This window comes from Peromyscus eremicus, chromosome 7 (assembly GCF_949786415.1).
Source record: "Peromyscus eremicus chromosome 7, PerEre_H2_v1, whole genome shotgun sequence".
Lineage (NCBI taxonomy): Eukaryota > Metazoa > Chordata > Mammalia > Rodentia > Cricetidae > Peromyscus > Peromyscus eremicus.
In genome coordinates, this window is record NC_081422.1 from 74,818,342 (window position 1) to 74,845,027 (window position 26,686).

Below are 26,686 nucleotides of genomic sequence, written 5' to 3' on the forward strand. Positions count from 1 at the left end.
TTGAAGGAGACATACCATTTAGAGATGTATATTTCAATGACTTTCTCTGCATAGTGTCTGGCTGTGGGTCTCTGCATTTGTTCCCATCTGTTGCAGGAGGAAGCTTCTCTGATAATGACTGGATAAGGTACTGATCTATAAATATAGCAGAATATCATTAGGAGTCATTTTATTGATACTTTTTTTAAAAAGACCAATAGTGTTTTGTTTTACTTTAGGTCTCTGGGCTATCTAGTCTCTGGTTCTTGGTCACTCAAGCAGTATTGCATATGAGTTCCATCTTGTGGAGTAGGACTTAAGTTAAATCAGATATTGATTGGCTACTCTTACAAGTTCTGTGCCACTATTGCCCTAGTATATCTTGTAAGCAGGATGGATTATAGGTCAAAGGTTTTGTGGCTGGGTTGGTGTTTATGTTTCTCTTTTGGTAGCTTACAGAGTGTCTTCCCATACCAAAGATACTAGAATGTGGGTGTAAAGGCTCCATACAGGTACCAGCTTGAATTCTTTATGTTCAATGAGTTGTGTGGGTGTTGTCCTGGGCAATGGGGCTCTGTTGTCATTTGTAGGGAGCAATCACTGTCTTAGCAACAGCCTTGCTTTTTGTGGTTTTCCCTGGGACTCCCTTGGCCAACAACTTAGTTGAATGCAACCTAGTCCTGGTACTGCAAGCCTTGTTTGGTGACAAGAGATGTCCAGTTGGGACTCCATATCCCCCATTAAGATCATCTTATTATATTTTAGGAAGTTTTCATTTTACTAGGTTTCCATATCATCCCTTAAATGCCCCTCAATCCCAGCTGTCTCTCCCCTCATTATCTTCCTCAATCTTATTTCCCCCTTTCTTCCACATATGATCCTCCCATTCCTGTCCCAATCTTCCCCTAGTCCACCCATAAAAATCTCTTCTCTTTCCCTCTCTCAGGGTGATCCATGTGTTTCCCTAGTCCCTTCCTCTATAACTAACCTCTCTGGGTTACCAATTGCAGCTTGGTTATCATTTATTTAATGACTAATATACACATATAAGTGAATACATATCATATTTATCTTTGTGGTTCTAGGTTACCTCACTCAGAATGATTTTTTTTAGTTCCATCTATTTACCTGCAAATTTCATGATGCCATTTTTTTCTTTAACAGCTGAGTAATACTCCATTGTATAAATGTACCACATTTTCTTTATCCATTCTTCTGGTGAAGGACACCTAGGTTGTTTCCATACTTTTTAATCCTTTTCAAACAGTTTATCAATTAGGGAATAAGCATGCAAACATATGAGCCTATAGGAGCCATCTTCATTCAACCCACCATAGTTCCCATAATTTCTTCTCCCCTTAGTCCCATTGCTTTTGTTAGAGTTGTAGATACTTTATTTATTACTGTTTTTTTACATTATTTTCATATATCATTCATTTCTATTCTGGTTTCCACCCAAGGTTTTATGCTTCTGCTCAGTGACTGGATTTACTTTAACTGACAGCCCAAATCAATGGTCTTAAGAGGAAAGTGAACTCCCTTCCCTTCTGTGTCTCCAACATGAGTCTTACAGCATGCATTTTTCTGTGGACTTGCTTCAGGAGCATTTGATCCAGGCCTGCTGGCCCCAAGGTAGACAACGATGGCTATGTCAGCATGGCAAAATTTGCTATGAGCTCCAGGGGACAGGAAAACACACAGTTTGATGTTTCCCAAAGCAGTGTGTGTACACAGCCTTCTCATTACAGCAATACCCTTTAAGTCAAGATGGGGAAAATACACCCCAAGCACCAGCTCTGATGCAGCTTCCAGATTAGCTAAATTCAGAATGGCTTCCTGTTCTTTACCTGTCTTCAAGCTATTTTTGTCTATTATATCTTCTACCTTTGTTGCAGGATATTTGATCACATTGTGAACAATGAGATTGTGTTATTTACTGGAAAAATCTATTTCTAGCTGTGGTGTGGCTCAGCCCTAGCACTTACCTTTAACCTAAGAGCATTCTACTTGAATATTGTAAACAGGATTAAATAAAGTCAACCATAGGTTAAGAGGAAGAACAAACAATCAGTTGACAGGAAGTGAACAAAAAACCATAGAGAGCAAGAGGGAGTCAGGAGGACAGAGAAATGCACAGGAAGTAGAAGGGAGGGACATTCAGTTTGAGGAGTGTTGTTTGAGACGGCATAGGAGAAAGCTCTTTCAGGAACATCTGTGGAGGAGGAAGGTCAGCCATGTGCTTTCTCTGTCTCTCTGAGCTAGTAGGTTTTCACCTCAGCATCTGGCTCTGGCATCCTTGTTGGTAAAATGGAGATTTAGTAGAAAACAACACACCTTTCTCCTACTGTTCAATTCCCCTTTCACCAGGGAGAAGCAAGGAAGTGCTGGTTGCTTTAAATTGTCATTTCACTCAAATTTCTTTTTAAATTAAGATTTTGGAAATATGTTATAAAATTTGATTTGTTAAAATACAAGTCTGACATATTTACAAGAAAGAAGTTGTAAGACAATCATATTTTCAAGTTTTAGGTCTGTCTTTTGGTGTTTTAACATATTTGAGAAAGTCAAGTATATTGAGTAATTGTGATTTGAATGTCTAAAGGAATATGATTAATTATGTATGTAAGTGGTATTAAATGCTTTACAAAGATTTTATCTCTTAAATTTAGTAATTATTGTACAATACTCAAAGAGTAAGTGATTGTGAAACTTCTATTCTAGGCAAAAATTCAGGAATAAAATAAAATTTCTCAAGGGATCTACTTTTAAGCAGATCTTTTAAAATATATGTTTGATATAGAAACATAAAAGTAACAAAGAATATCTTTCTATTTATGAAAACCTACTTTTTCGTATTCACACATTTAAAAACATCAATATATCTTTTATTACAGATGGCATTCAGTATTGCATTGCAATAATTTGGAGTTAAAACTATAAAAATTGAATAGTTTAAAGAAAATCATGTTGAGAACACTTTACCTTTGTAGAAATAAAAAATAAGGGAAAACTTATTAAAATAGATGGCAAAAGCTAAGACAGGCAGACTAGCTCTGAGAGCCAGCAGCCCATGGGGAAAATGAAGCTGGAATGGACTTGAGTGCCAGCAGGTATCAGGGAGAGATGGAGGAACAATACTGAGAGTAGTCAGTCTCATATTACAGACAGGGTGCAGGGGCATGAGAAACTTGAGCTTTTGTGGGTGGCCCCAAGGTTTCTGGCCTAAGAAATTGGATAATAGGAATGGTAATGACATTTGCTGAGACTAGAAAGGCTGTGGATGAATTGATTGTGGGTGAGAGCTGGACATTGAAAGCTTTATTACGGAAATAGGTTTTTGAGGTTACCTGTTAGGCATCTAAATGGAAATGTCAAGCAGGGCAATGCACATACAGGGTCTTGGCTGGCTATGGATGGCACTTCCAGTCTTGTGAGGAGGGACTTTGTGACTTCCACAAGGGAAAGAACAAAACAAAACACCCCAGATAAAAACAGTGAGAAGAATGGGAAACATCCATGTGGCTTATTAGAGCCACGTTAAGTTGATTTATAGTCTGCATGACCTCCAAGTATTTCATCTTGCTGGATGGATTGGAATCGTAACTTAATTTTTTGAGACAAACAGACTATTTTGATGTGTTGGAAAGTCTCTTTATCTAGAGACTGTTGAGCCATTTGTGGCTGTGGCCTTGTGCTTCTGTAAGTTAACTTCAGCAGGTGCAACTTTTATTATCTTCTGTTAGAATTGGAACAGCATAGGCAGACCTCAATGCCCTTGACTCTTGCCTGAATCTTGGGAAAACATTTGTGACAAGTGGCTGTCAACCTCTTGCTTGAGCAGCTGTGGTGCTCATCGTTAGAAACTCCACACAAGTGTTTATGGCTTTTATTATCCTCAGGTTTCCCTTCTACTGAACCAAGCTGTAGACAAATTTCTAAACAGTCTATTAAATAAGAAACACAGAGCCAAATATATGGGTAAAAGCCTCAGAGATCAGGGAAAATAGTGAGAGCCACCAACCACCCTACCTCACCAGCTCTGTCGCCTCCAAAATGTGACTCCTTACTGTCTAACCTGCTCCTTTATTGCCTTGCTGTTCTGCCTTCTCATTGGCTCTTAGCCCAGCTACCTCACTTCCTTGTTACTGCCTGTCTGTACAGACCTCCAGGTCTCTATGGTTGGTACTGGGATTAAAGGCATGTGTCACCATGCTTGACTGTTTCCTAGTAATGTGTCCTTGAATGCACAGAGACCCTGCCTGCCGTGTGATCGGATTGAGGGCGTGTCCTACCACTGCCTGACTTTTGTTTATGGCTTGGCTTGCTATTTCCTCTGATCTCCAGGTAAACTTTATTTATTAACATACAAATAAAATGTCACCACATCAGCACAAATAAAATATCACCACACCAGGCATTCTTTTTTTGTATCTCCAGCAGTAATTCCTGTTTTACTTTAAGCACTGCTCAGAATAGAATCAATCTGTTGAGCACTTCAGGACCATTAGCACAAGTTTCCTGATATGTGAATTTCAGTGTTCAGTGTGATAGGCTTCAGAGTTCTAACCAGTGCTCTGTTTCCTTGGCACCATTTCCCCCAAACTATACAACTCCTCGAGTGAACCCCGAACTCTGGATGTGGTCTTAATAGTGAGTGTATTTAGTCTCACTATAATCCATTTTGTTTAGACAGCACATTTGCATGACTACAGCCTAAGAGTTTTTAAAACTCTATTTTGAATTGAAATGGGATGGCATCATTTTATCCCCTCCATTTCCTCTGCCCAGTCCCTCTCAGGTGTCATTCCTTCAGTCCTTTCCATGTTTCCTCCCCTTTCAAGTTACTAGCCTCTTTTCCTCTGATTATTATTGTTACATACATGTGTGCATGTGTATGAACGAATATATAAACACAACCTGCTGACTCTGTTTTTCTTGCTGGTGTGTATATGGTTTCAGGGCTGATTTATCTATTAAAATCATTTCATCTATAAGATGCTAACCATACTGTCCCCTCCAGAACAGTGCATTTGATTTTTAAATGTAATAATAGGGTCTTGGTTTAATCCTGCGACGTTTAAACTTATTAGCTCAGCCAAACCTGTCATCTGGCAAATAATTTTTACAGCTTGGCTATGTCCTATTTCATAGCCAAGCTGGTACTACTTGACACCCTGAAGGCACAACTGATGTCATGGTGAAGGCATTGTCACACATGTCTGTCACTTAGCACTTACCACACCAGGGCAGCCTTTATGACAGGCCTTTGCTTCCCTGCAGACAGTGTGGCACATGGGCAGGAATGTGGAATTTAAATTCTTGTTCAACTATCTGTGTAGGCTTGACCAGTTCTCTGCCTTTCTATTTTGTTTTCTTTACCTGTTAAGCAGGGATAGTGAGAAATGCCTTATAGATTTGTCAAGGGGAAAAGTGGAACATGTGCCATAAACCAGTCAGCATAGTGCCTGAGCAGGGCTTAAGTAAGTGTTAAGGTTTCAGTAATTCCTTTCTCTTGAGTAAGCTGAGACCTGGGAGGTTTAATTCACTTTCCCAGGGTCACAGGTGGTCAGAAAATTCAGGGTTCAGTGCTTTTTCTCCATTAGCATGAAATTTAGTTGACAACCAGGAATGAATTCCACTCTTGACATCATCCACTTGGATGATGAGACAGTTATTTAAGACAACTTCACTTCAGTTTTTTTCATTTATGAAAAGGAGAATTTTGTATCTTCATTTAAAAATCATTATAAAATGTATATTTTGTGTAAAACTGTCATTTCTAATTCTATAATGAAAAATTTCTTTCCTTTGCCTGTTCTTTTCTTTCTTGGCCTACCTCCTCCCCAACTAAAGAAATTGATTTTAAATGAAATAATATATATTAAGCATCTAGTTGTTTTATTTTGCAACCTATGGCTTTTGAGAGGAACTTACATAGGAATTATTCCCTATGTAATGTAACTCTAGCGAAACTTATATATATATATATATATATGTGTGTGTGTATGTGTATGTATATATGTATACATATACATATAAAGAGCATATATGAAATGTATGAGTGTGTCTCTGTAATAGGAGAGAGTCCTTTGGGTACATGCCTAGATATGATATAGCTGGATCATATGGTAGATCTATTTCTCTCTATTTTTTTTTTAATGAACCATTGCACTGATTTCCACGGTGGCTACACAGATTTGCCATCTGCATTCCCATCAACAGTCCATGAGGATTCTCTGTTCACCCCATCTTTGTCAGGATTTGTTGTCTTTTGTTATTTTAATCTTATCCATTCTGACTGGGGTAAGAAGATAAAGAAATACATATATATATATATTTCATATGTACACATTGTACACGTATATGTATATTCTACTGTGAGACACTATGTACAAACTTATTGAAGTGGATACCATGGCATGACTAAGTACAACAAATGTTGAAGAGAAAGTAGAGGAATTAGAACACCCATTCACTGTCTGTAAGAAAGTAAAGTGGTGTGGTATAGGCACTTTTGAAAACAGTTTGGTAGTTCCCTAAGTTATGATATTACATATCTTGTTATAAACCCATTCAATTTTAAATGAAAAAATATATGTTAAGCATCTAGTTATTTTATTTTGTAACCTATGGCTTCTGGGAAGAACTTATATAGGAATTATTTCCTACGTAATGTATGTGTATCTAAGATATCTAAAAGGTACTAAAACACATATTCATACAGAAAATTTTAGTGACTTCATTATTAGTAAGTTTCTATATGGCTAAAAACTATAAGCAACTGAAATGTTCATCAAAAAGTGAATGAGTGAATTAACATACTTTGCTATGCCCCTACATAGCCAATGCTACTGAGCAATGAAAAAGAACAGATTTTGGAATATATTTATCGATATAGGATTTGAAAATATGATGAGTTAAATAAGACAGAAAAAGGACACATATTACATAATACCATTGAGTTATAAATCTAGAGCATTCGTCCTCAATTTATGGGTCATGACTACTTTGGAGTTTATTATAGGGGTTGCCTAAGACCATCAGAAAACACAGATATTTACATTATTGTTCACAATAGTAGCAAAATTACAGTTATGAAGTACCAACAAAAATAATTTTATGGTTGGGGTCACCACAACACGAAGAACTTTATTAAAGTGTTGCAACATTAGGAAAGTTGAGAACCACTGCTCTAGGGAACACACACTAATTGTCCTGAGAGTAGCTGAGCAGTGGCTGAAGACAGGAATGGTGTCAGGACAGGAGGTCATAGAGGGAGGGGTTGCCAATTTAAGGGATGAAGTTAATAACTTCATTGTGTTGATGGCCTCAGAGATGTATACAATTGTGAAAGAGTGACAAATGACATACTTCTAATATGTTAAGTTTATTGTGCAGTAACTATATATCAGTCTAATAGCTATAGTAAAATTAAAATAAATCCCTTAAGATTAAAATGTAGAAGACAAAAGAAGATTAGTGGAGTCTTAAACATTTAAGTCACTGGTGTACAGGAAGTTCATCACCTTGTAGTACAATATTGGTTGAACACAGAAATGAAAACAGGAAGAGGACTTGCCTGGGACCTCCTAGAAGCATGGATACATTGGCAAAGTTACCGTATACTTATTTATTACAGCCATGGCCAGAGAACCTGAAAGCTAACTGTAGGTAGTCAGGAGAATTAGGTGATAGGAAATTAAAGTGTGTTGCTGACATTGCACTGCACTATATATAGTATGTACTCATAAAATTATTTCTTAATTGACACAGTTCCATAGCTGTTTAAATTGTTTATGTATTCCATCAACTTAATATGAATACAATGATCACATCACTTTATAATTTGAAGGAGGCTGTGTTTGTACTAGAAGCAGTGAAACATGGAAAGAGGTAAATAATCACCAAGGCACATGTCAGAGCTCTCTGGCCATAAATAAATCCTGTTTTGTTGTTCAGTTTAATGAGTAAATTATTTGGCTACTTAATAAAAATAAACTGCCCTCCTAAACAATCTTTTCTATCTATTTGATTCTAAGTATTATTCAAATTTACCATTATAGGTGAAGTAAGTAGGCAGTGGGCAGTGAGATAAAAGAAGTAAACATTCTTGGAGGATGTAGATAATGCTAGCTGCTGCTATTGATGATGATCACACAGTTACTAAGATTCGAGCGTCTAGGGGATAGCAATTAATACAGAAACTAGCAATTGGTCAAAGTGCAGAGAACAAGTGACTGTGACTTGCTCAGCCCTAAATGAGACATCTACATCACACTTCACTCCCAAGGCTCAGGTAACATTTTAGAGGAGTGGGTAGAAAGATTGTAAGAAACAGAGTTAATGGCAGCTTGCTACAAAATAATGCCCCCTGGACATAATATGGCTGTTGCATTCAGGAACTCACAATATCTGTGATTGTCTGTACAAGATCAAGCCTGTCAGCACTCCAGCATACAGACAGAACTGCTTCATAAGGGCCCATCTGTAACTGAAGAGCTATTGACAGTTGATAACATCTAGAGGATGGAGAGTCAGTTTTCTGCAGTAGTGTGGCCCATGATAGGTTGCCTAAGCTCAAGCAGATGGCCCTATATTCATGTGTATATAGGCATCAATAATTGAACTCAGTGTATTATAAAAACAGAAAGCAGAAAGAGGATGAATGAAGTTGAGATGGTGTGGGAGGAGTTCAGGAGGAGTGGAGGATAGGATATGATATGAACACCTTGTATTAATATATGTAATTACTAAAGAATAAACAACTTTAAAAGTAAAAAACAAAACAAACAAACAAAAACCTCAAAACATTAGCATCAGAGAATCTAAGCTTTTTGACAGGCTGTTCAGAATGGCAGAAACAACAGGATACTTACTAGCTAGCTAGCTTTTTTTTTTTTTTAGCATAGTTTGTTGTGACTTCTAACAAATAATGTATTTATTTATTTATCTTACATTCTGACCACAGTTTTTCCTCCTTCTTCTCCTCCCATTCTTTACTCCTTCTTCTTTCTTCCCCTTCACTCCCAATACACTCCTCCTCTGTTTCTGTTCAGAAAGGGGCAGGCCTCCCATGGTTATCAATGAAGCATGACATATCAAGTTGCTGTAAGACTAAGCACCTCCCCTTGTATTAAGGCTGGACAAGGCAATTCAGTATGAGGAATAGGTTCCCAAGAGTCAGCCAAAGCACAGGGACAGCCCCTGCTCCCATTGTTAGGAGTCCCACAAGTAGACCAAGCTACACAACTGTCACATATATGTAGAGAGCTTAAGTCGGTCCCATGCAGGTTCCCTGGTTGTTGGTTCAGACTCTGTGAGTTCCTATAAGCCAGGTTAGTTGGTTCTGTGAGTTTTCTTGTGATGTCCTTGACCCCTCTGGCTCCTCCAATCCTTTCTCCCTTTCTTTAGCCGGATTCCCTGAGCTCAGCCTAATGTTTGGCTGTAGATCTCTACATCTGTTTCCATCAGTTACTGGATGCAGGCTCTCTGATGACAATTGGGGTAGTCACCAATCTGATCACAGGAGATAGCCAGTTCAGGCTACATATCCATTATTGCTGGGAGTCTTAGTTAGGGTCATTGTTTTAGATTCGTGGGAGTTTTCCTTGCATCAAGTTTCTACCTGACCCTGAGATGCCACCCCCACCTGATGGGGATGTCGTTCTGTATGTTACAAATATGTGTTGCTCTGATTGATTGATAAATAAATCTGTTTGGCTAATGATGAGTCAGAATAAGGTTAGGGGGGATGAGAGAGAGAGAGAGAGAGAGAGAGAGAGAGAGAGAGAGAGAGAGAGGAAAAAGACAGAGCAGGGGAGATGCTACTAGCCGCTGCCAGAGGAGGCAAGATGTAAAGGTACCAGTAAGCTACGAGCCACATGGCAAAGTATAAATGTATAGAAATGGGTTAATTTAAGATAGAAGAACTAGATAACAAGAAGCCTGCCATGGCCATAGTTTAAAAAATAATATTAGCCTGTGTGTGTTCATTTGGGTCCAAGCGGCTGTGGGACAGGTGGGTAAGAGAGATTTGCCTTGACTGGGCGCCAGCCAGGGATACAGGAAAACTTTCAGGTACACCCACCCTCCTCTTTCCAGTCATCTCTTTCAGATTCATTTTAAAGTGTGTGTGTGTGTGTGTGTGTGTGTGTGTGTGTGTGTGTGTGTGTTATGTGCTCTTGTATGCAGGTGTCAACAAAAGTGAGCATTGATTGGCTCACCCTGAAGCTGTAGTTTCTGGAGTTGGGGTTGTGAGCTGTCTGATGTCAGTGCTGGGACTCGAGCTCAGGCCTTCTGTTCAAGCACTGTGCACTCTTAACTGCAGAACCATTTCTCCAGCCCCAAATTTGTGATTTCGAAGGAACTAATCCTCAGTGTTGGAAAATGTAAATTTCAGACACAAGAAAAACAGCATTAGTCAATTCTGCATCACATTTACAAATTAAACAAATGTCAGTTTTGTCTTAAAGTGCTTTTGTTTACCTGTCTGTCACCTTCCTTGTATAGACCACTACCTAAATTAAAGGACTTGGGTTACTGTTAAGTAAAGTGAAATCAGAATACAATAAATCCTTACTGAGAGAATTTAAAAATATTGAGAAGTTCTAATTACACTATATGAATAATTTAAGTGTAGATATATTTCTTTAATCCTTATGCATTTGGCCAGAGGCATAAGTATCTTATGACATAAGTGGGTCTTGTATAATAGATGAATACTTTGAGTTCAAAAAAATACAACTGAAGAATGTGGATCCTTCCCTACCACCTCCAATCTACTTCCTTTAACTGCTGGAAGAGTCTTGGTGTAATGAAAAAATATTGTATTCATAATATTGAGCTATTATTGTATAAAATCGAAGCAATAATAAATGTACTCTTTCTAGTGTGCATTTTAACTTATATTTTACTGTATCACAAGGAGAAATAAATTCTTTTGGATAGAATTTAAAAAGAAATGACAGAAATTTATGTACCTAAAATTCAAGAAAATCTTTTTTAAAGACAAAATATGCTTCAAAATAAGAACTTCACATGTAATCCTCACATTTTAGCATAGTGTGTCTAGGAAGGTTTTGCATGAACACTAATTACAGGTTTGTAGGAATCTCTTTTGGCAGTAAAGTATTACATTTTCAAAAATAGACCACACTCAGTCATATTACCTGAAAAGACCCTTAGTCTGATTATAATTAGAAGTAAAAATGGTTAAAGTAAGTCTCAACGTGACATTTCTTTAGTCAGGAAAAGTCTAGGCCTTGTAAATATGTATATATATGTATGTACATATGTATGTATATATATTCAGATTATACATACAAAATTAAAATGACTATGTAATAGCATTGTTCAAGGATCAAATCGAATCATTAGTTTTTCTTCAGGTAAGATTGCTGACATAAGTACACCTGGCTACCTCTCTGTATGCCTCGAATTTCCTCCTTTGAGAGCAATCCAAACTGCCTTAAATCCATCGTTCCATGGCCTCTTCCTCCTTTCCTACTAATGTCTTCTTCACTCTGATGATTGCTCTGATATCCTGCAGATAACTACTTCTGCTGCCTGAATTTTCTCTCTCCAGATCTGTTCTTCCATTTCCTCACATCAAAGTCAAATTACTTTTGAAAAGTGGTCTTGTGATTTTTGTCTTGACCTGATGACACATATTACTTATATCATGATCGTAATGTATAAATAGTTTTCAGTCGGTAGAATCCTAGTGTACAAGCCATTGTGCATGGTAGCATTTTAACCACATATAGAAAAATGCATTAAGAAGGACCTTAAGGAAAGGATTATGACTGCTTTGTTTGTATGAATATATGTAAGATATTTAGTAATATGTGTGGATATAGTCTCCTACAACACACACATACACACATTCAGAGGAGAATATGAGACTCCACAAAGTCTAAGTACTAAATTGTGTTATTTTATAGTAGTATTTAAAAAATTTTAATGTAAAAGTAAAATACTTTTTGATGAACTTTTTGAGGCAGTAGGTTGGTATTTTCCATGAAATCATATTATAGTTGTAAAAATGGGAAGCATAATTTCTGTAAATTATGCATCGACCATCCCAACTGCTTTAAATAGACAAACATATTTCTGAAATCTGTGACCAGTTGAGTAAAAGGTAAGTTCCTTTTGCAGGAACTTCAAGGGAATAGAAACCTAAAATCCTAGCCTCTGCCAGCTTTTCCCTGGTATAAACCAGGGGGCAAGGAGGGTCTTCATCCGACAATATTAATAATCTTTGAGCATGGAAAGGCCCCTCTGAAGGAGAGTAGGAGAGAGATTCTAAATTGTTCTTTATATGAATGGAGATCCTGGAAGGGAATCTAGAAGCCAGAGGAGCTGGTGGTGTAAGGAAGATTCTAGAGGCTTTTGCTTCAGTACACAAATACCTAGTGATCCTTTAAAATGGGCAAAGCATGATTCTAGGTACCCAATATGCTTTGGTAAACAGATATGATTTCTTTCTTTCTTTCTTTCTTTCTTTCTTTCTTTCTTTCTTTCTTTCTTTCTTTCTTTCTTTCTTTCTTTCTTTCTTTCTTCCTTCCTTCCTTCCTTCCTTCCTTTCTTTCTTTCTTTCTTTCTTTCTTTCTTTCTTTCTTTCTTTCTTTCTTTCTCTTGTGTGGTATTCTAGAAGACAGGTGGCTGGGGAGAATGACATTTTAAGCATCTCAGGGGTGCTAAAAGTCTTTTAAGAAGTGAACTGTTCAATATTAGGTTCATTGCTATCATGTAAACTATCATGTTGCCCTGAAACTTGCAGAAAAGTACAATGATACACATACTTCAGAAAGTACTTAGGACATTGAGAGAGGAGGCATATCCTTAAAGAGACAGCATAATGCTCTCACTCCAGTATTTCAGTAAGGTCTCTCTTTTCACAAGCTTCTTAATCCAAAATAAACCAAAAGAGCAGCGAGGGGCCCAAACCAGACACAAAGCTAAAGGGTAAGCTGATGTTAGTAAATAGAATGAACCACTCCTTCCTGGATTGAAACTATGAGGAAATGAAAGGAGAAATTCTCTTTTCTCTCTGGAACATGGCTAACAAAATATAAAAATAAATATGTTTGGCTATCTCTTGTTTCAAACACTCATCATGAGTTTTGGGCCCTATAGAACTTTAACTGAGTACAAGCTAAAACAACAGTAATGGAAGGCTGTGAATTATTTCTTCCTTGATTGGCTGGGGGAGGAGCAGTGTAGTTTTTGCCCTCAAGGCTCATGCCATCTTGGTCAAAAGGTAATTTTCATGCTCATTGCAATAAAAGCTTCAACAGACAAACAGACCTGAGGTGTCTGGTTCTTTGCTCATTTCCCAGTTCACCTGCCTGGCCCTCTGTGAGACTGTCTGCTGGTTTCACCAAAGGCTTCCTCAGCCTTTCTCACTCCTGGTCTCCATTTGGTACCTTGGAAGAAGCCCTGGATGAGGCATTTGTAACCTTAGGTTGCCTCATTCAAGGACTGAGGCTATTTGCCAGCTCCCTGGTAACAGTATTTGCCATTACATTTTGGTTGAGACAAACCAGGGGGGAAATTGAAGAGAAAAACCCCAGAGCAGGTAGCTCAGCCAACATCTCCACAGCCTCTACCTCTAACACCTCCTCAGTCTTCTGGTTTGCACTGACTGGCATCAGTAACCTCTACCCTACTCTATAATTTCTTGCTACAGTTCTGAGCTGACCCAAAGCTGTGTACATATGGACCTCAGAAGCACGGGAAGAGACAACATTGATTTTCCTTTCATGTTCTATTCTGTCGTAGAGTTTTCTCCCATGCTACCTTATGGATGCAATGATGTGTTTACAGGCTTTACCACAAAACATGTTTCAATTGAAGTTTATGGTCACTGTCATTATAACCACCCTGTTTAAAACTCTTTCTGTTGTCTTTATGAAACAGGCCTCAATACTCTCAAAAGATGTAAGAGCGACATACCCTAGTGTTCAGCAGCCAGTACTTTGTCCTACTGGAACTGAGAGTCTCTAATGGATCCTCTGGGACTCTGTACAGTGGGATCTCTGTGTTACTAACCCTAAGTCCTTCTTGGTTAAATAGCATTTTGTTTCGTGCCTGGATGATATTACTCTGACTTCCCTTGTGATATGTCCCTTAGTCCATTTGTGCTGCTTTCACGAAGTTGACTTGGTAGTTTATAAATAGTACTTTATGTCTCAAAGTTCTGGGGGCTCAGAAGACCTGAATCAAGGTGTTGTCAGATTTGGTGTCTTTTGGGGCTTCCTTTCTGCCTCAAGGACCTTGTCTCGTTGCTATGTCTTCACATTGAGGAAGGAACAGGAGATCACCATGAAGCCTCATTTATAAGCACATGTATTCCATTTACGAGAAGTCCTCATAATTTAATCACTCCCATCTCTAACACTGGCTATCAGTTTTCAACATATAAAGCTGAAGAACTTGACATTGAGCACATGGTGGCCTCCTGTTACATGCTCATGGTATACTTGGCAGTTTCTCCCTTGATGTAATGCTTGGCTCTGTGACAGATACTCAGTTTTGATCATTGAGTGATTGTTCTCTTGCTCCCTTAGGCATCTTCAGAGAGAATTCTAGTGGTTAGTAAAGACTTAAAAGTGCAGACATCAGATTCTAGGACCCTTTAGATTGGGTGAAGAGGCAGTCTCCAGTTGTTTTGTGCACCTGCCTCCTTTTCTATGTTCAAGGAGCTCTGTATCTTGGCAAATTTTTCTTCTCTGGAGTTGTAGGTACTCCTAGGAGATCATTAGATCTCTATCTGGTTTGTTTGGATTTAGAATGTGAGCTCTTGAGTGTTGTACATCTGTAAACGTTCAGAGTCCCTGAGTAAAAGAAGACAAACGAATGACAAATCACCACATAAAAGGATACTCCATGCTCTATTTCACCAGGGAACTGAAAATGAGAAAAACAATGAGATGCCAGGAGGACCTGTTAGCTGGCCAGATACACAGCACGTAAGGATCCCGAATGCTGGTGAAGATGTGGAGCAAGAGAACTCCTATCTGCTGTGGGTCAGAAGGCAAACTTGGCAGAACTACGTTCGAAGGCAGTTTGTCAGTTTCTTACAAAGTGGAACAAACTTGTGGTGTATGATCCAACAATCATGGTTCTTGGTGTTTACCCAACGAAACTGAAAATGATGTTCATGCAAAAAACTGCACACAGTTGCATACGGCTTTTGGTGATTGCCAACACTTGGAATCAAAGAACATGAGCTCAGAACTCTAATGAACAAGTAAACTGTGATACATCCAGACAACGTAAGATCCAGAACTAAGAAAGAATTCATCCTATAAGCTATGGAAAGGCAAGAGAGAAATGTAAGAGGGATACTGATAAATGGAAGAAGTCACTTGGAAAAAGCTGCATGATCCCAATTTTATGGAATTCTAGAAAAGCCAATGGCTGCCAGGGATGAGAGGTTTCCAGGGATACATAGGAAGAACATCATGACTTTTAGGACACTGAAGATTTTCTTTACGATACTAGAATGGCTGACACATTCATTATTCATTTGTCCAAGTCTGTAGAATGTGCCATACAAAAACTATTCTAATGAAAACCGAACTTTGAGATCAATGCAGGTCCACGTGACAAGTGTGCTTCTAAGGTAGGGGTATTGGCAGTGGAAGACTGTATAGGTGTTAGGGAAGAGGATGACTTGAATGCTCTGATTTCTGCTTCATTTGTCTGTGATCATAAAATTGCCTCCAAAATACAAGTTAGTTAACTACACAGCTTTTCAGTAGTCAAAGGTATCTGCACAATAGCTGGCTTTTTACCATTCTTCAGAGAAGGAAAACCATTTTTTTTGTCTCATGAATGCTAAGGATTTAGCCCAGAGCTCACGCATGCTAAGCACATACTGTACCACCGAGCTTCATCTTCAGCTCCTGTGATGGCAACTGCTACTTTGGTTTTGGGATTGGGCATTTTTAATGTACAACTAAAATTACTTATATTTCATTAAGGCGTTGAGCTGTATAACCTCTGCAGTTTTCTTCAGCTACCACATTTCTGCCAGATTCTGTTGCTTAGTCTGATATGCGCTGTTCTTTTGTTCTTTACAGAGCCGACTGCAAGTTTGGCAAACACTACCCCTCCCAGTTCGTACTGGTTTCTCCACTTGCCTGTCATTTCTGCCTCGGCCATGGTTTGGCTATGCACATCTGCTTCTTTGATCTGTATTTCACATTCTCAGCATTCCACATTCCTAAAGACAGCTAGTTGTCATTTCTATCAAGGCTCTGGCCTTGAGTTTTTTTTTTTTTTTTTTTTTTTTTAAATCTGTTTCTCATCAAAGGCTGTGGAATCCTTTGGGATCTGAGAGGCAGCATGGGTAGAAACCAACTGCAGGGTAAGCTGCCCCAGACCCACAGTGGGGGATTGTCTCTGGGCCCCAGGAGCCCGCTGTGTCAGCACACACCGACGCCCATGCTGGGCTCTAATTTCAGTGCAATAGGTGCTGTCAGATAGCACAGCATGTACACTTGTACACTGCCAATCATTCCTATGGCCACACAAATTTGGACCAAGTGTAGGCCCTGGTTGCCAGAGTTGATTTGTTTTTAATAAACACATCCATTGTTACACTACTTTTTAATATTTGGGCCATGCTCAATAGGACAACTGAATGTATGAGAACTGAATTTGACTTGACTTACTTTGTACGGTGTCTTTCCTGGAGCAATTAACATATGAGAGAAAACTATCTAGAAAGCCACATGCTTCTTTCTCTCCTTTTCTGAAATGGATTATGAAACCTAATTTGAAAAACAACTTGAAGGAATTACGCGCCACGTCTGCTTGCGCTTACACAAAAGCTTTGTCCCTCTCCGTGTTGGCCACCTCTGTTGTCATGACAACAGTCCTTCTTTCACAGGTGCCATAGTGTATTTGCTGAGCAAAGATAGAGCCACTGTTTATGAAAATGGTTATTTAAGAACAGGTGTCACTAACATAGGACTCACTGTCAAACATTAATAAAAGAGCAAAATGGAATATTGCTTCAAATAATATTAGGAAAATGTTAGAAGAGTGATAGCATAAGGCATTTGGGCATACTGAGCTTTTCATGGGCTAGTTGAATATAAACATGGCAATTACAGGGCATCATTGAAACTTAGTCCTGTAACAGACCTTAGAAGAAGCTAGTGTAAACTCTCAGATTTTTGTAATGGCAAAAATCCCACCCCATTCTTCATGAAGGTACAGGTATAATTTCTTGCAGAAAAATCAATGGATACTAGAAATTTATGTTGCTGACCTGAGAAATGGAGATCTAACCTAAGTGAACATCATATTCTTTCTGGTTTACAACCTTGTTAATGAAATAAATACATTTTTTCATAATAAGTTTCTGTTGGACTATGTGATTTTTTATGACAGTGCACCGTTATGTCTAGGGAGTTAATCTCAGTTGAGCAAAGTAATTGAGTTTTCAATACAGTCATGTACTTGCCTATGTAAGATAACTAATTATTTACCAATGAAGATGGAAGCAAAGTTGAATTAAATAGTGCTGGTCCTGAAGGTATAAAGGGATCCAAGCTGAAGAGCACTTACTGATGCTTCTCCAAGCTCTCTTATGCACCCTTAAAAACCTCAACAAAATTCTCCTTTTGGAATTACTTGAAAACGAATAGCCAGAGTAGGGGCCTTCCAGTTTCAAGAGAACTCAGTCACTTATGCGAAGTGCTAATGAATACTTTGTGAGCTGGCCGTAGCGCGTCTGCCCACAGCTGTAATAATGCCCCTGTACTCCCATGGCACCTCTCCTCTCACAGTGTGGTTATAGTAAGGCCGTACTGTCTGTCACTTCCCGGGGGTGAAGCTCTTCCGTTCCTAGCATTTTTGTAAGGCATTTCTCAACTTCCCAGTCACCAGTAGAGTTGTCAGTTTCAGCAAGAACTCAACAATGTACTGTCAATTGCAGTTGTCAAGTCCTATCAGCTGTGTCTTGCCACTATTTCCAAGAATTTTTTTTTCTTTTAAAATGTGCGTCTAGCCGAGTGATGGCACATGCCTTTAATCCTAGCAGAGGCAGGTGGCTCTTTGGGAGTTTGAGGCCAGCCTGATTTACAAAGTGTGGACCAGGACAGCTAGGGCTGTTACACAGAGAAACCCTGTCCTGAAATACAAAACAAAACAAAACAAAACACTGTAGGCTTTCATTGACTGACATTTTATACGTGAACTGTAGGATCAGATTAGTTATCTCATACTAAGGAATAAGGCCCGTTTTTTCAAATGTAGAAATGGATAGAAAAGCATAGTTTGTAGATTTGGAAAAATTGCATCAATGGCAATAATTTAAAACAAATTTATTTAGTATTAAAAAAAACCCACTGCATTAACTGAAATTTTACTATGAATGGTGAAGTTGGTGCAAGAGGTAGAAAACATTGGATTATGGTATCGTGATGGTTGGCTTTTGTCAATATGGCACAAAACTAGACATATCTGGGAAAAGGGGACATGAGTTGAAGAATTGCTTCCATCAAATTGGCTTGTAGACAAGACTGTGGGACATTTTTCTTGATAGTTATTGATGTGGGAGTGCCAAGCTCACAGTAGGGTGAACAGCTGGTTGTGGGTTGTATAAGAAAGCAAACTGAACAAGCCATGGGGAGCAAGCCAGTGTGCAGCATTCCTTGACCATCTCTGCTTCAGCTCCTGCCTCCAGGTTACTGCTCTGAGTTTCTTCAGTGGTGAACCTGGAGCTGTAAGCAAAATAAGCCCATTCTTCCCTGAGTTACTTTTGATGGTCACGGCTTTTATTACAGCAATAGTAATCTATCTATCTATCTATCTATCTATCTATCTATCTATCTATCTATCTATCTATCTACCTACCTACCTACCTACGTATCCATCCATCCATATATCTATGCAATTTTATGTTAAATATCTAGTTGATAGTTGAATTATAATTCACAACTCAATTTTGCAGATACTCTAAAAAAGTCATTAGTGTCTATAACCTGTGGCTATGTATCTGCTGTGGCCACATCAGTAATTATCACACTTAGCTTAGCTTTGTAAACTATTCTGGGATTTTAAGATGGTGACAAGAGAGTCTGGAGCAAGCCAGCTAGAGGCTGTTGGATGGCAGGAGCGGAGCAATGCCTAAATCAAAGGAACTTGTTTCTTCAAGCTCTTCAGGCAGTGATTCTGACAGTGAGGTTGAAAAAAAGTTAAAGAGGAAAAAGCAAGTTGTTCCAGAAAAACCTGTGAAGAAGCAGAAGCCTGGTAAGACTTCTAGAGCTTTGGCATCTTCCAAGCAGAGTAGCAGCAGCAGAGATGATAACATGTTTCAGATTGGGAAGATGAGATACGTCAGTGTTCGGGACTTTAAAGGAAAAATTCTTATTGATATTAGAGAATATTGGATGCACTCAGAAGGTGAAATGAAACCAGGGAGAAAAGGTATTTCTTTAAACATGGAGCAATGGAGCCAACTGAAGGAACAGATCTCAGACATAGATGATGCAGTAAGAGCTGTAAAATCTGAGCCATATCAAACCTGTACTGTTGTAGTTGTTTTAATCTGTCTTTTTACATTGGCTTTTGTTTTCTAAATGTTGTTTTCCAAGCTGTTGTATATTTGGATTGCAGAACAATTTGTAAGGTGAATACTTTTTTTTTAGTGTGCATTATTAAAATGTTCTGAGTGAAGCTAAATGTCATCTTTATTAAAGAGAATTGCATTGTGCCCTCTACCTAGTGTAAAATAAAGTCAGATCATTACAATCTTAAAAAAAAGCTGGTGACAAGAAACAAGTGGACGTGAATATATGCATGGGAACCATGTAAAATCTAGTACTCCAAATATAAGAGTTAGATGTAGGGCTATAATCCCAGCTGGAATTCTTGTCTGCTCTGAAACATGAGGTTATTTAAATAAATTCTCTGTATCTCACTTTTGGTTGTTGTTAGATAGAAACAATTCTTTCTAATGCAAAGAGCATAATATCAATGTGGTTAAAGTATCTTGCATATAGTGGAAATTAAAGAACACTGTGATAGTACTTTGATAAGTTTAATGAATCTGTGTGGTGAAGGTAAAATTTCATCACTAATTTTGATTTTATTTATTCAAATAATTTATTTTTCTTTTGAGACAAGGTCTTATATAGCCTAAGCCAGATCATTAGATTTCTATAAAAGATACTATAACATAAAATATGCATTTATATTATTTATTATCCAATAAAACTTAGGATGCCAGATATAAATGAAGTCATCAGTTACTAAAGTATTTCAGATGAGGTCAACAGACTGGCCTAGAATTAGGTGGAGTGTTCCAGGGTAGTATGGACAAAATACCTCAGTGATAATGGATGATACCACTTTGGGGATGTTGCTGTTATTCTATAGTAGAAGCTCTCTTCTCATTGCTTCATATATACTTGTAACAGGTGGTGATATGCTGTCAAACTAAGAAGTCACAACAAAAGAGAACACTTTTATTGTGTAAATGCTCATATTATTGCTGGCATTACTATAATTGCACACATACCATCTTGCTGATCCCAGTAATAGATCTCACATTGACCGCCTGGGAAGTTCTGTTCTTATCTGCCATCATCAAATTGTTATCCAGCCTTGTCTGCTAGATAGGAGAGACAGACTTAATGTGCTATATGTGTTTCAATTTGAAAAGTAAATTTAATCTTTATTTTCAAGTTTAAGGGCCATGAAAAGAATTAATAAAATTTCTTCTAATGAAATGTGTGGGCAAATGGCTGGCATAAACTAGATGAACCCACAGTAAAGAAAAGGCCAATAGATTATATTTTTAATATAAATGGTCATTTGCACTTATGAAAACTCAAAAGGTAGAGACAGCATTATAAATAAGTTTTTTATCCCTGTGGGTGGTTTTGATTTTGAAGAGGAAGCAATTTATTTGTATAGATTATCTCTATATACACATAATATTTATCTATCATCTACCTGTCTGTCATCTATTTATATCTATCTCTGTCTCTATGATGACCTTAATAATAACTGTATTAACTATGAAGGCATAACTTAGCAATTAGATATATTTGGAATTATTAAACTAATAATATCATTGAATAATTTTAGTGTATTACATAATTTTTGGTTAAAGTATTATAATTGATGCTATTTTAAGGAACAAATTAGTACTAAATTGCGTATATCTGATGAAAAAGAATGTTCATTTTAAAGAGATGAAATGGAAATAATTGAACCTTTTATTGCAGTTGAATATTCCTCTTGTCTCTTTTTAGCAATAACATTAGATTACAGAAATAATTTATTTTACACTTTGTGGTTTTATTAAATCTTATATTCTAAGCAGAGCACTTAAAAACTCCAGTTTCTTTAAAATCTTAGAATAGATTTCTATTTTTAATCGTATTTCTTTAAAACATTTTAAATTATTATTATTTTATTTTATATGTATGGGCGTTTTGCCTGAATGTGTGTCTATAGGCTACACTTCAGCCTGGTGTCTACAATGGCCAGAAGATGTTAGACGCCCTGGAACTGGAATTACAGACACAATATTAGCCACAATGTGGATGTTGAGAATGGAACCAGCTCCTGTAAACTGCTGAACCATTTCTCCAGCCCTAGAATTGACTTTTAGAAACATTTTTCTTATCCCCAATGACATAGTTGGATGATAGGAATGGGAATTTGAGCTGCTGTTAAAGATAAACAAGAGTCCATGCTTGATATCAAGGCACAGAACGAGGAGTTATTTTAGTCACTGTTCACAAACTTGTATTCTATACATTTTGGATGGGGATTTGATGGTGGGGACACTGACAGTGCTTGGTGTTTGCCCTGCCTCTGGAAGTCCTGAGCTAAATAAGACTGACATGTCCACAGATGCATGGCTGTTGACGTGTGATCTCCCAATCAGTTGGAGAACTTTACCCTAGCCCAGAGCATCCTTTCTCTGATAGTGTTAGCAGTGACACTGGATTGGTGATTGATAGTAGAATATGTTGAAAAGTCTTTAGGAAGAAAGAAAAAAAAGACCTCCTTGTCTAGGGATGGAAAGGAAAAACAGAGAAAATAAAAACTGCACCAGTGTGCAAGGGCTGCTTCCTATATCAGCATCCTTGTCTTCAGAGCAATGCAAAGAGCCTACAGCTTTAAAGGAGGTAAGAGAATGTTAGAAACATAGAGCATCAAGCAGCCAGAACAGAGTTAAGACTTTAACATGGAATTCAGGTTAACTTCCCCTGGGAAAGAGCAGTTTCTACAAGCTGATGCAGGCCTCAGTGTGAGCTGAGGAAACAAAGCACTGCAAAAGCGCATGCAGGGGAGAGGGTGATGGATTTAGTCTGGCAGTTCACAGCTAGGGTAGAAGAGCTTCCTCTGTGGCAAGAGGCTGTGCTGTAGGAAGCAAGGGTAGATTTTCTGAAAATAGAGATGAGGATTCTAGAAAGCAAAAAAGAAAGAAAAGCTAGGGCATTCTTAATTTGGGTTTTGGGAGGCTAGACACATGTTATTCCTGCAGATGGAGGCTTACTTAGGTCACAGTAAAGTAAAACAGAACTAAACTGGAAGTGGATCATTAGACATTGCACAACCACTAAAGTTTTCTTCCTTATGGCATCATTCTTTGGCTTGTGGATTTTCACTCATGTTTTGCCAAGAGTATGGCTATGTGTGGATTACAATGTAGCACCACAGTCCAGACCCTCACACATTAGAAGAATTTTAAGATGAGATAGGTTGCTTTTCCAAATACATGCCAGATTTCAACTCCGATGTGATAATGCACAAAGCTAACCAAACAAACAAACCAAAACAACAACAACAACAACAACAACAACAACACCCTGCTCCCTAAACATAATCCTAATGTCCTTAAGTCTCTGCGCAGGGTTTAAGGGACTCAGCACAGGCTTGCCAGGTTAGTAACGGGAATGTTTTCAAGACCACTGCTGTCATCTAGGGACAGGAACTAACATTACCCATTACTGTGTACTTATTAGAATGTACATACAATGTAAACGCCACACTGTCTGAGTAACACTATAAATGAGGGCTGCAAAATCCCAGTTAGAGAGAGCAGAAATTAATGCTAGAGGAGAGAAATAGAACACACACCTTGTGCTTCTAATAACGGCAAATCCAAATGGTGTGACTGCAAATGTCACTGCTGTCCACTAGAGATGCTGCAGGTGTGACTTAATGGGGTGACAAGGTTCTCTGAAACACTATTTCATTAGGTTCTTATGGCGAGTCTAGGGTGTAGATATGATAATTTCATCTAATTTTGTGTATGTACGTATGTATGCACACACATGGGTGTACAAGGCTTTTTCTTTTGGGTCACCGACCAGCTCCCAAATCATGTCACAGAGACTTAATATTAGTTATGAATGCCCAGCTTTAGCTCATGTTCATTTCTGGCTAGCTTTTTTTCTTTAACTTAAATTAACCTGTTTCTCTTCATCTACACTTTGATGAAGGGCTTTGCATTCTTTCTGTATGTCCTACTCTGTGTTTGCTGGCTGGTGGCTGCCTGACTGGCAGCGGCCACTCTTTCTCCTTCATTCTCTTCTTTCTTCTTCCCTTATTTCATTCCTTTTTTTCCCATTTATTCTCTGCCTGCTAGCCCTGCCTATCCATCTCCTCCCTAGCTATTGGCCATTTAGCTTTTTTGTTAGACCAATCAGGTGCCTCAGGCAGGCAAGGTGAAACAAATGCAACACATCATTGCATAATTGGACAAATGCAGCATAAAGAAATGTAACACACCTTTACACAGTTAAAGTAATATTCTGCATCATAAACAAATGTGACACATCTTTGCCTAGTTAAAACATTATCTACCAACACGTGGGTGGATGTATATGTGTATGTGGTATATGAGTGTGTATATATTCATGTGTGTGTGGGTGTGCACACATGCATGGCCTTAAACACACACGTATTATACATAATTTGAGGACATGATAAAATAATACGATTCCTTGAGGCTGGTATTATTTGTCCCTCCTCCTCCTCCTTCTGCTTCTGTATTGACCTCTCTCCACCCTCCTCGGTTGGAGCCCCCTCCTCACTCTTTTGTTTTCCCTTTTATATCACCTCATTTGTTTGTTTTTAGCACAGCATTCCATTTTTCTTTGTGATATTTTGACTCTAGGGCTATTATTTATATTTGCATATGTTGCTTCTTAGCTTCTCAATTCACAGTGCATGAACTTGAAACCTGACAAGGGCTATGGCTACTCCAGATCTTCCTAATGTCACAAGTATCCCAGTGCTGACCCATGATTGGTCTTCTCTCCCCATCTCTAAAGTGCTGTTGTTACTCTGTTCTACTAGTTCATGTTGAATGAACGTGAGTGTTTACCAGTTGTCAGGGAGAAAATTGCTATGTCTTGAATGTGTTTCCCCAAAGCATAGGTGCTAATAGTGTGGTGGCCTTAAGGAGAAGATCAGGTCCCGAGGCTGCTGCCTCCTGAGGGAGACTGGCACCTTGCCGAGGGGCTCAATAGAGGTGTTCATCTGTTCTGCCTTTCCTCCTTCTACCATGTGAGGACATGACACTCCTCTCTCCTGAAGGATGCAGCCTTCACTCAGCATCCATATTTCCTCATGCTTTGGCCTTGAATTCCCAGTTGGCAGAATTTTTTTTTTCAACAGAGGTTTCTTCTCCCAGATGACTCCACCTCTGCCAAGCTGAAGAAACGTGAGCAAGCACAAGTCGGCCATCATTCTCCTCTGTCCTTAGCTACCGCTTTTCTTCAGTTGGTGTCACTCATGGTTAATATTACCTTTAAAAAAAAATCTCTTCCTCTATTTCCCTTTATTCGTTTCTAAAGTTTGCTTTTGAGGACTTTTCCTTTGTTTAAAATAGTCTCAGGGTACCATCTCCCAGACTTGATTTTAAAAAACTTCTCTTTAAAGTTCAGAGTCCTAGCAAGGTTAAATCTTGGAGTCATCCATTGCTGAAGACTCAGAATTGCTCTTTCCTGGTTATGGAATGTGTTGATCCCATCCAAGAGATAGGCAGGAACAAAAGTCCAAAGCCAGGGAGCATACAAGGCACCATCCTCACAATTTTCCCTTTAACTATTTTTATAAGGCTCTATTTTCATCATCTTCCCCCACCGAATAATACACCACAACAGGGTAAATGCTGAAGGCCATACACCTTCTGCTAAGCTGGGCATGAGAATCAAATTAGAATGCTATTTTTACATATGTGTCTCTGTTTTAGAGAATATATATTTATTATTATTTAAACAAAGTAACAATGTTATTTTATATAATATACAATTATATTAAACATAATTTAAAATTTTCTATTAAAAACTGTGTATATGTATGTGCCTCTATGTAGGTATGTGTACGTGAGTGCTGTGCCTGTAGAGGGCAGGAGAGAGCACTGGATCCCTTGGAGACGGTGTTACAGGCATCTGTGGGCAACCCAATGTGGTACCAGGAAACAAACTTAGGTCTTCACCAATGAACCACCTCTCCAGCCCTTCAAACAGAAATTTAATAAAAAATATTAAAGTAAGCATTTAGAAGTCTCAATTATTACTTTCTCATAAGATAGACGTTGAAAGGCAGAGTTCTTATAAACAAACCCCCTTTAGGATCTTTGAAAATATTTATGGTTATTGTTTGTATGGTGTGTGCACACAGGCATGGTGCACATGTGGATGTCAGAAGGCAACTTTGTGGAGTTGTTTCTCTCCCTCTACCTTTAATATAGGTTCTGGGATCAGACTCAGGTTGTCAGGCTTGAATGGTAAGTCCTTCCTACCTGCTGAGCTATCTCATCACATACACCCCATTTTTAAAGACGTGATTCATCTAGTCCAGACTGCCCTGAACTTACTATTATCTGAAACTCCTGACCCTCCTATCTCCACCATCCAAGTATCAGGTAATAGACACACATCACTGTATCTGGTTTACGTGGTACCGGGGCTTTGAACATGCTGGGCAATTTTACTTTTCATTTATTCATTTGTGTGTCTGTGTATGCTTGTGTGCATATGCACCCCAGTGTGTGTGTAGGTTAGAGGACAGCTTTCAGGAAGTCCTTTTTCGTTTGACTATGTGGGTCCTGAGGACCCTGCTCAGGTTGGGAGTCTTGGCAGTAATTTCCCTTATACATTGAGCAGTCTTGTTGGTCCTTAAATTTTTTTTTATCACATTTATTTATTTTTTGTTTGTTTAATGTAGTGTGTATGTGGTGGGGAGTACATGTGGAGGTCAGAAGATGGCCTGGAGGAGTCAGCTCTCTCCTTCCATCATGTGGATCCTAGGGATCAAACTAACGTTGGAGAGCTCCTCTACCAGCCGAGTCTCCGTCATCTTGCCAGCCTGGGGTTCTCGATATTAAAAAGTTTTAAGAGTTCTTACGAGCAAAAATGGGAAAAACTCTGACACTGAGTTTTTGCTGTCAGCTGATGAGGACACATACCAGACACAGTTGATGAGATAAAACATGTTTTGCAGCAACTGTTACAGTTTGGAGTTTCATCAATGATTTAAAACCCAATTTCATTTCCATCAGTGTGACTCATATGGTCTAATTTTTGTCCCATTTATTAGACTTCCAAATCCTCCAAAGATAAAAATAACCAGTCAAGAAATTTCAGAAATCTCAAATTCCCCAACTAATCTAATCAAATAAATTCTACCACCAAAAGTAATCAGGGAAAAAACACGA

The 26,686-nt window shown here is 38.4% G+C and overlaps 1 protein-coding gene across 1 annotated transcript; it reads left to right on the plus strand.

Annotated features, from left to right (window-relative positions):
* The first annotated feature begins 19,094 nt into the window (after positions 1 to 19,094).
* Positions 19,095 to 19,749, plus strand: LOC131914415 (activated RNA polymerase II transcriptional coactivator p15-like). Its single transcript, XM_059267038.1, has one exon. It carries the CDS (start codon positions 19,122 to 19,124, stop codon positions 19,575 to 19,577), a length of 456 nt encoding a protein of 151 aa, XP_059123021.1. The 5' UTR covers positions 19,095 to 19,121; the 3' UTR covers positions 19,578 to 19,749.
* The last annotated feature ends 6,937 nt before the right edge of the window (positions 19,750 to 26,686 follow it).

Bases quoted from the DNA above. Each gene is read 5' to 3' on its own strand.
- LOC131914415 (XM_059267038.1), top strand. From the start codon at position 19,122: ATGCCTAAATCAAAGGAACTTGTTTCTTCAAGCTCTTCAGGCAGTGAT.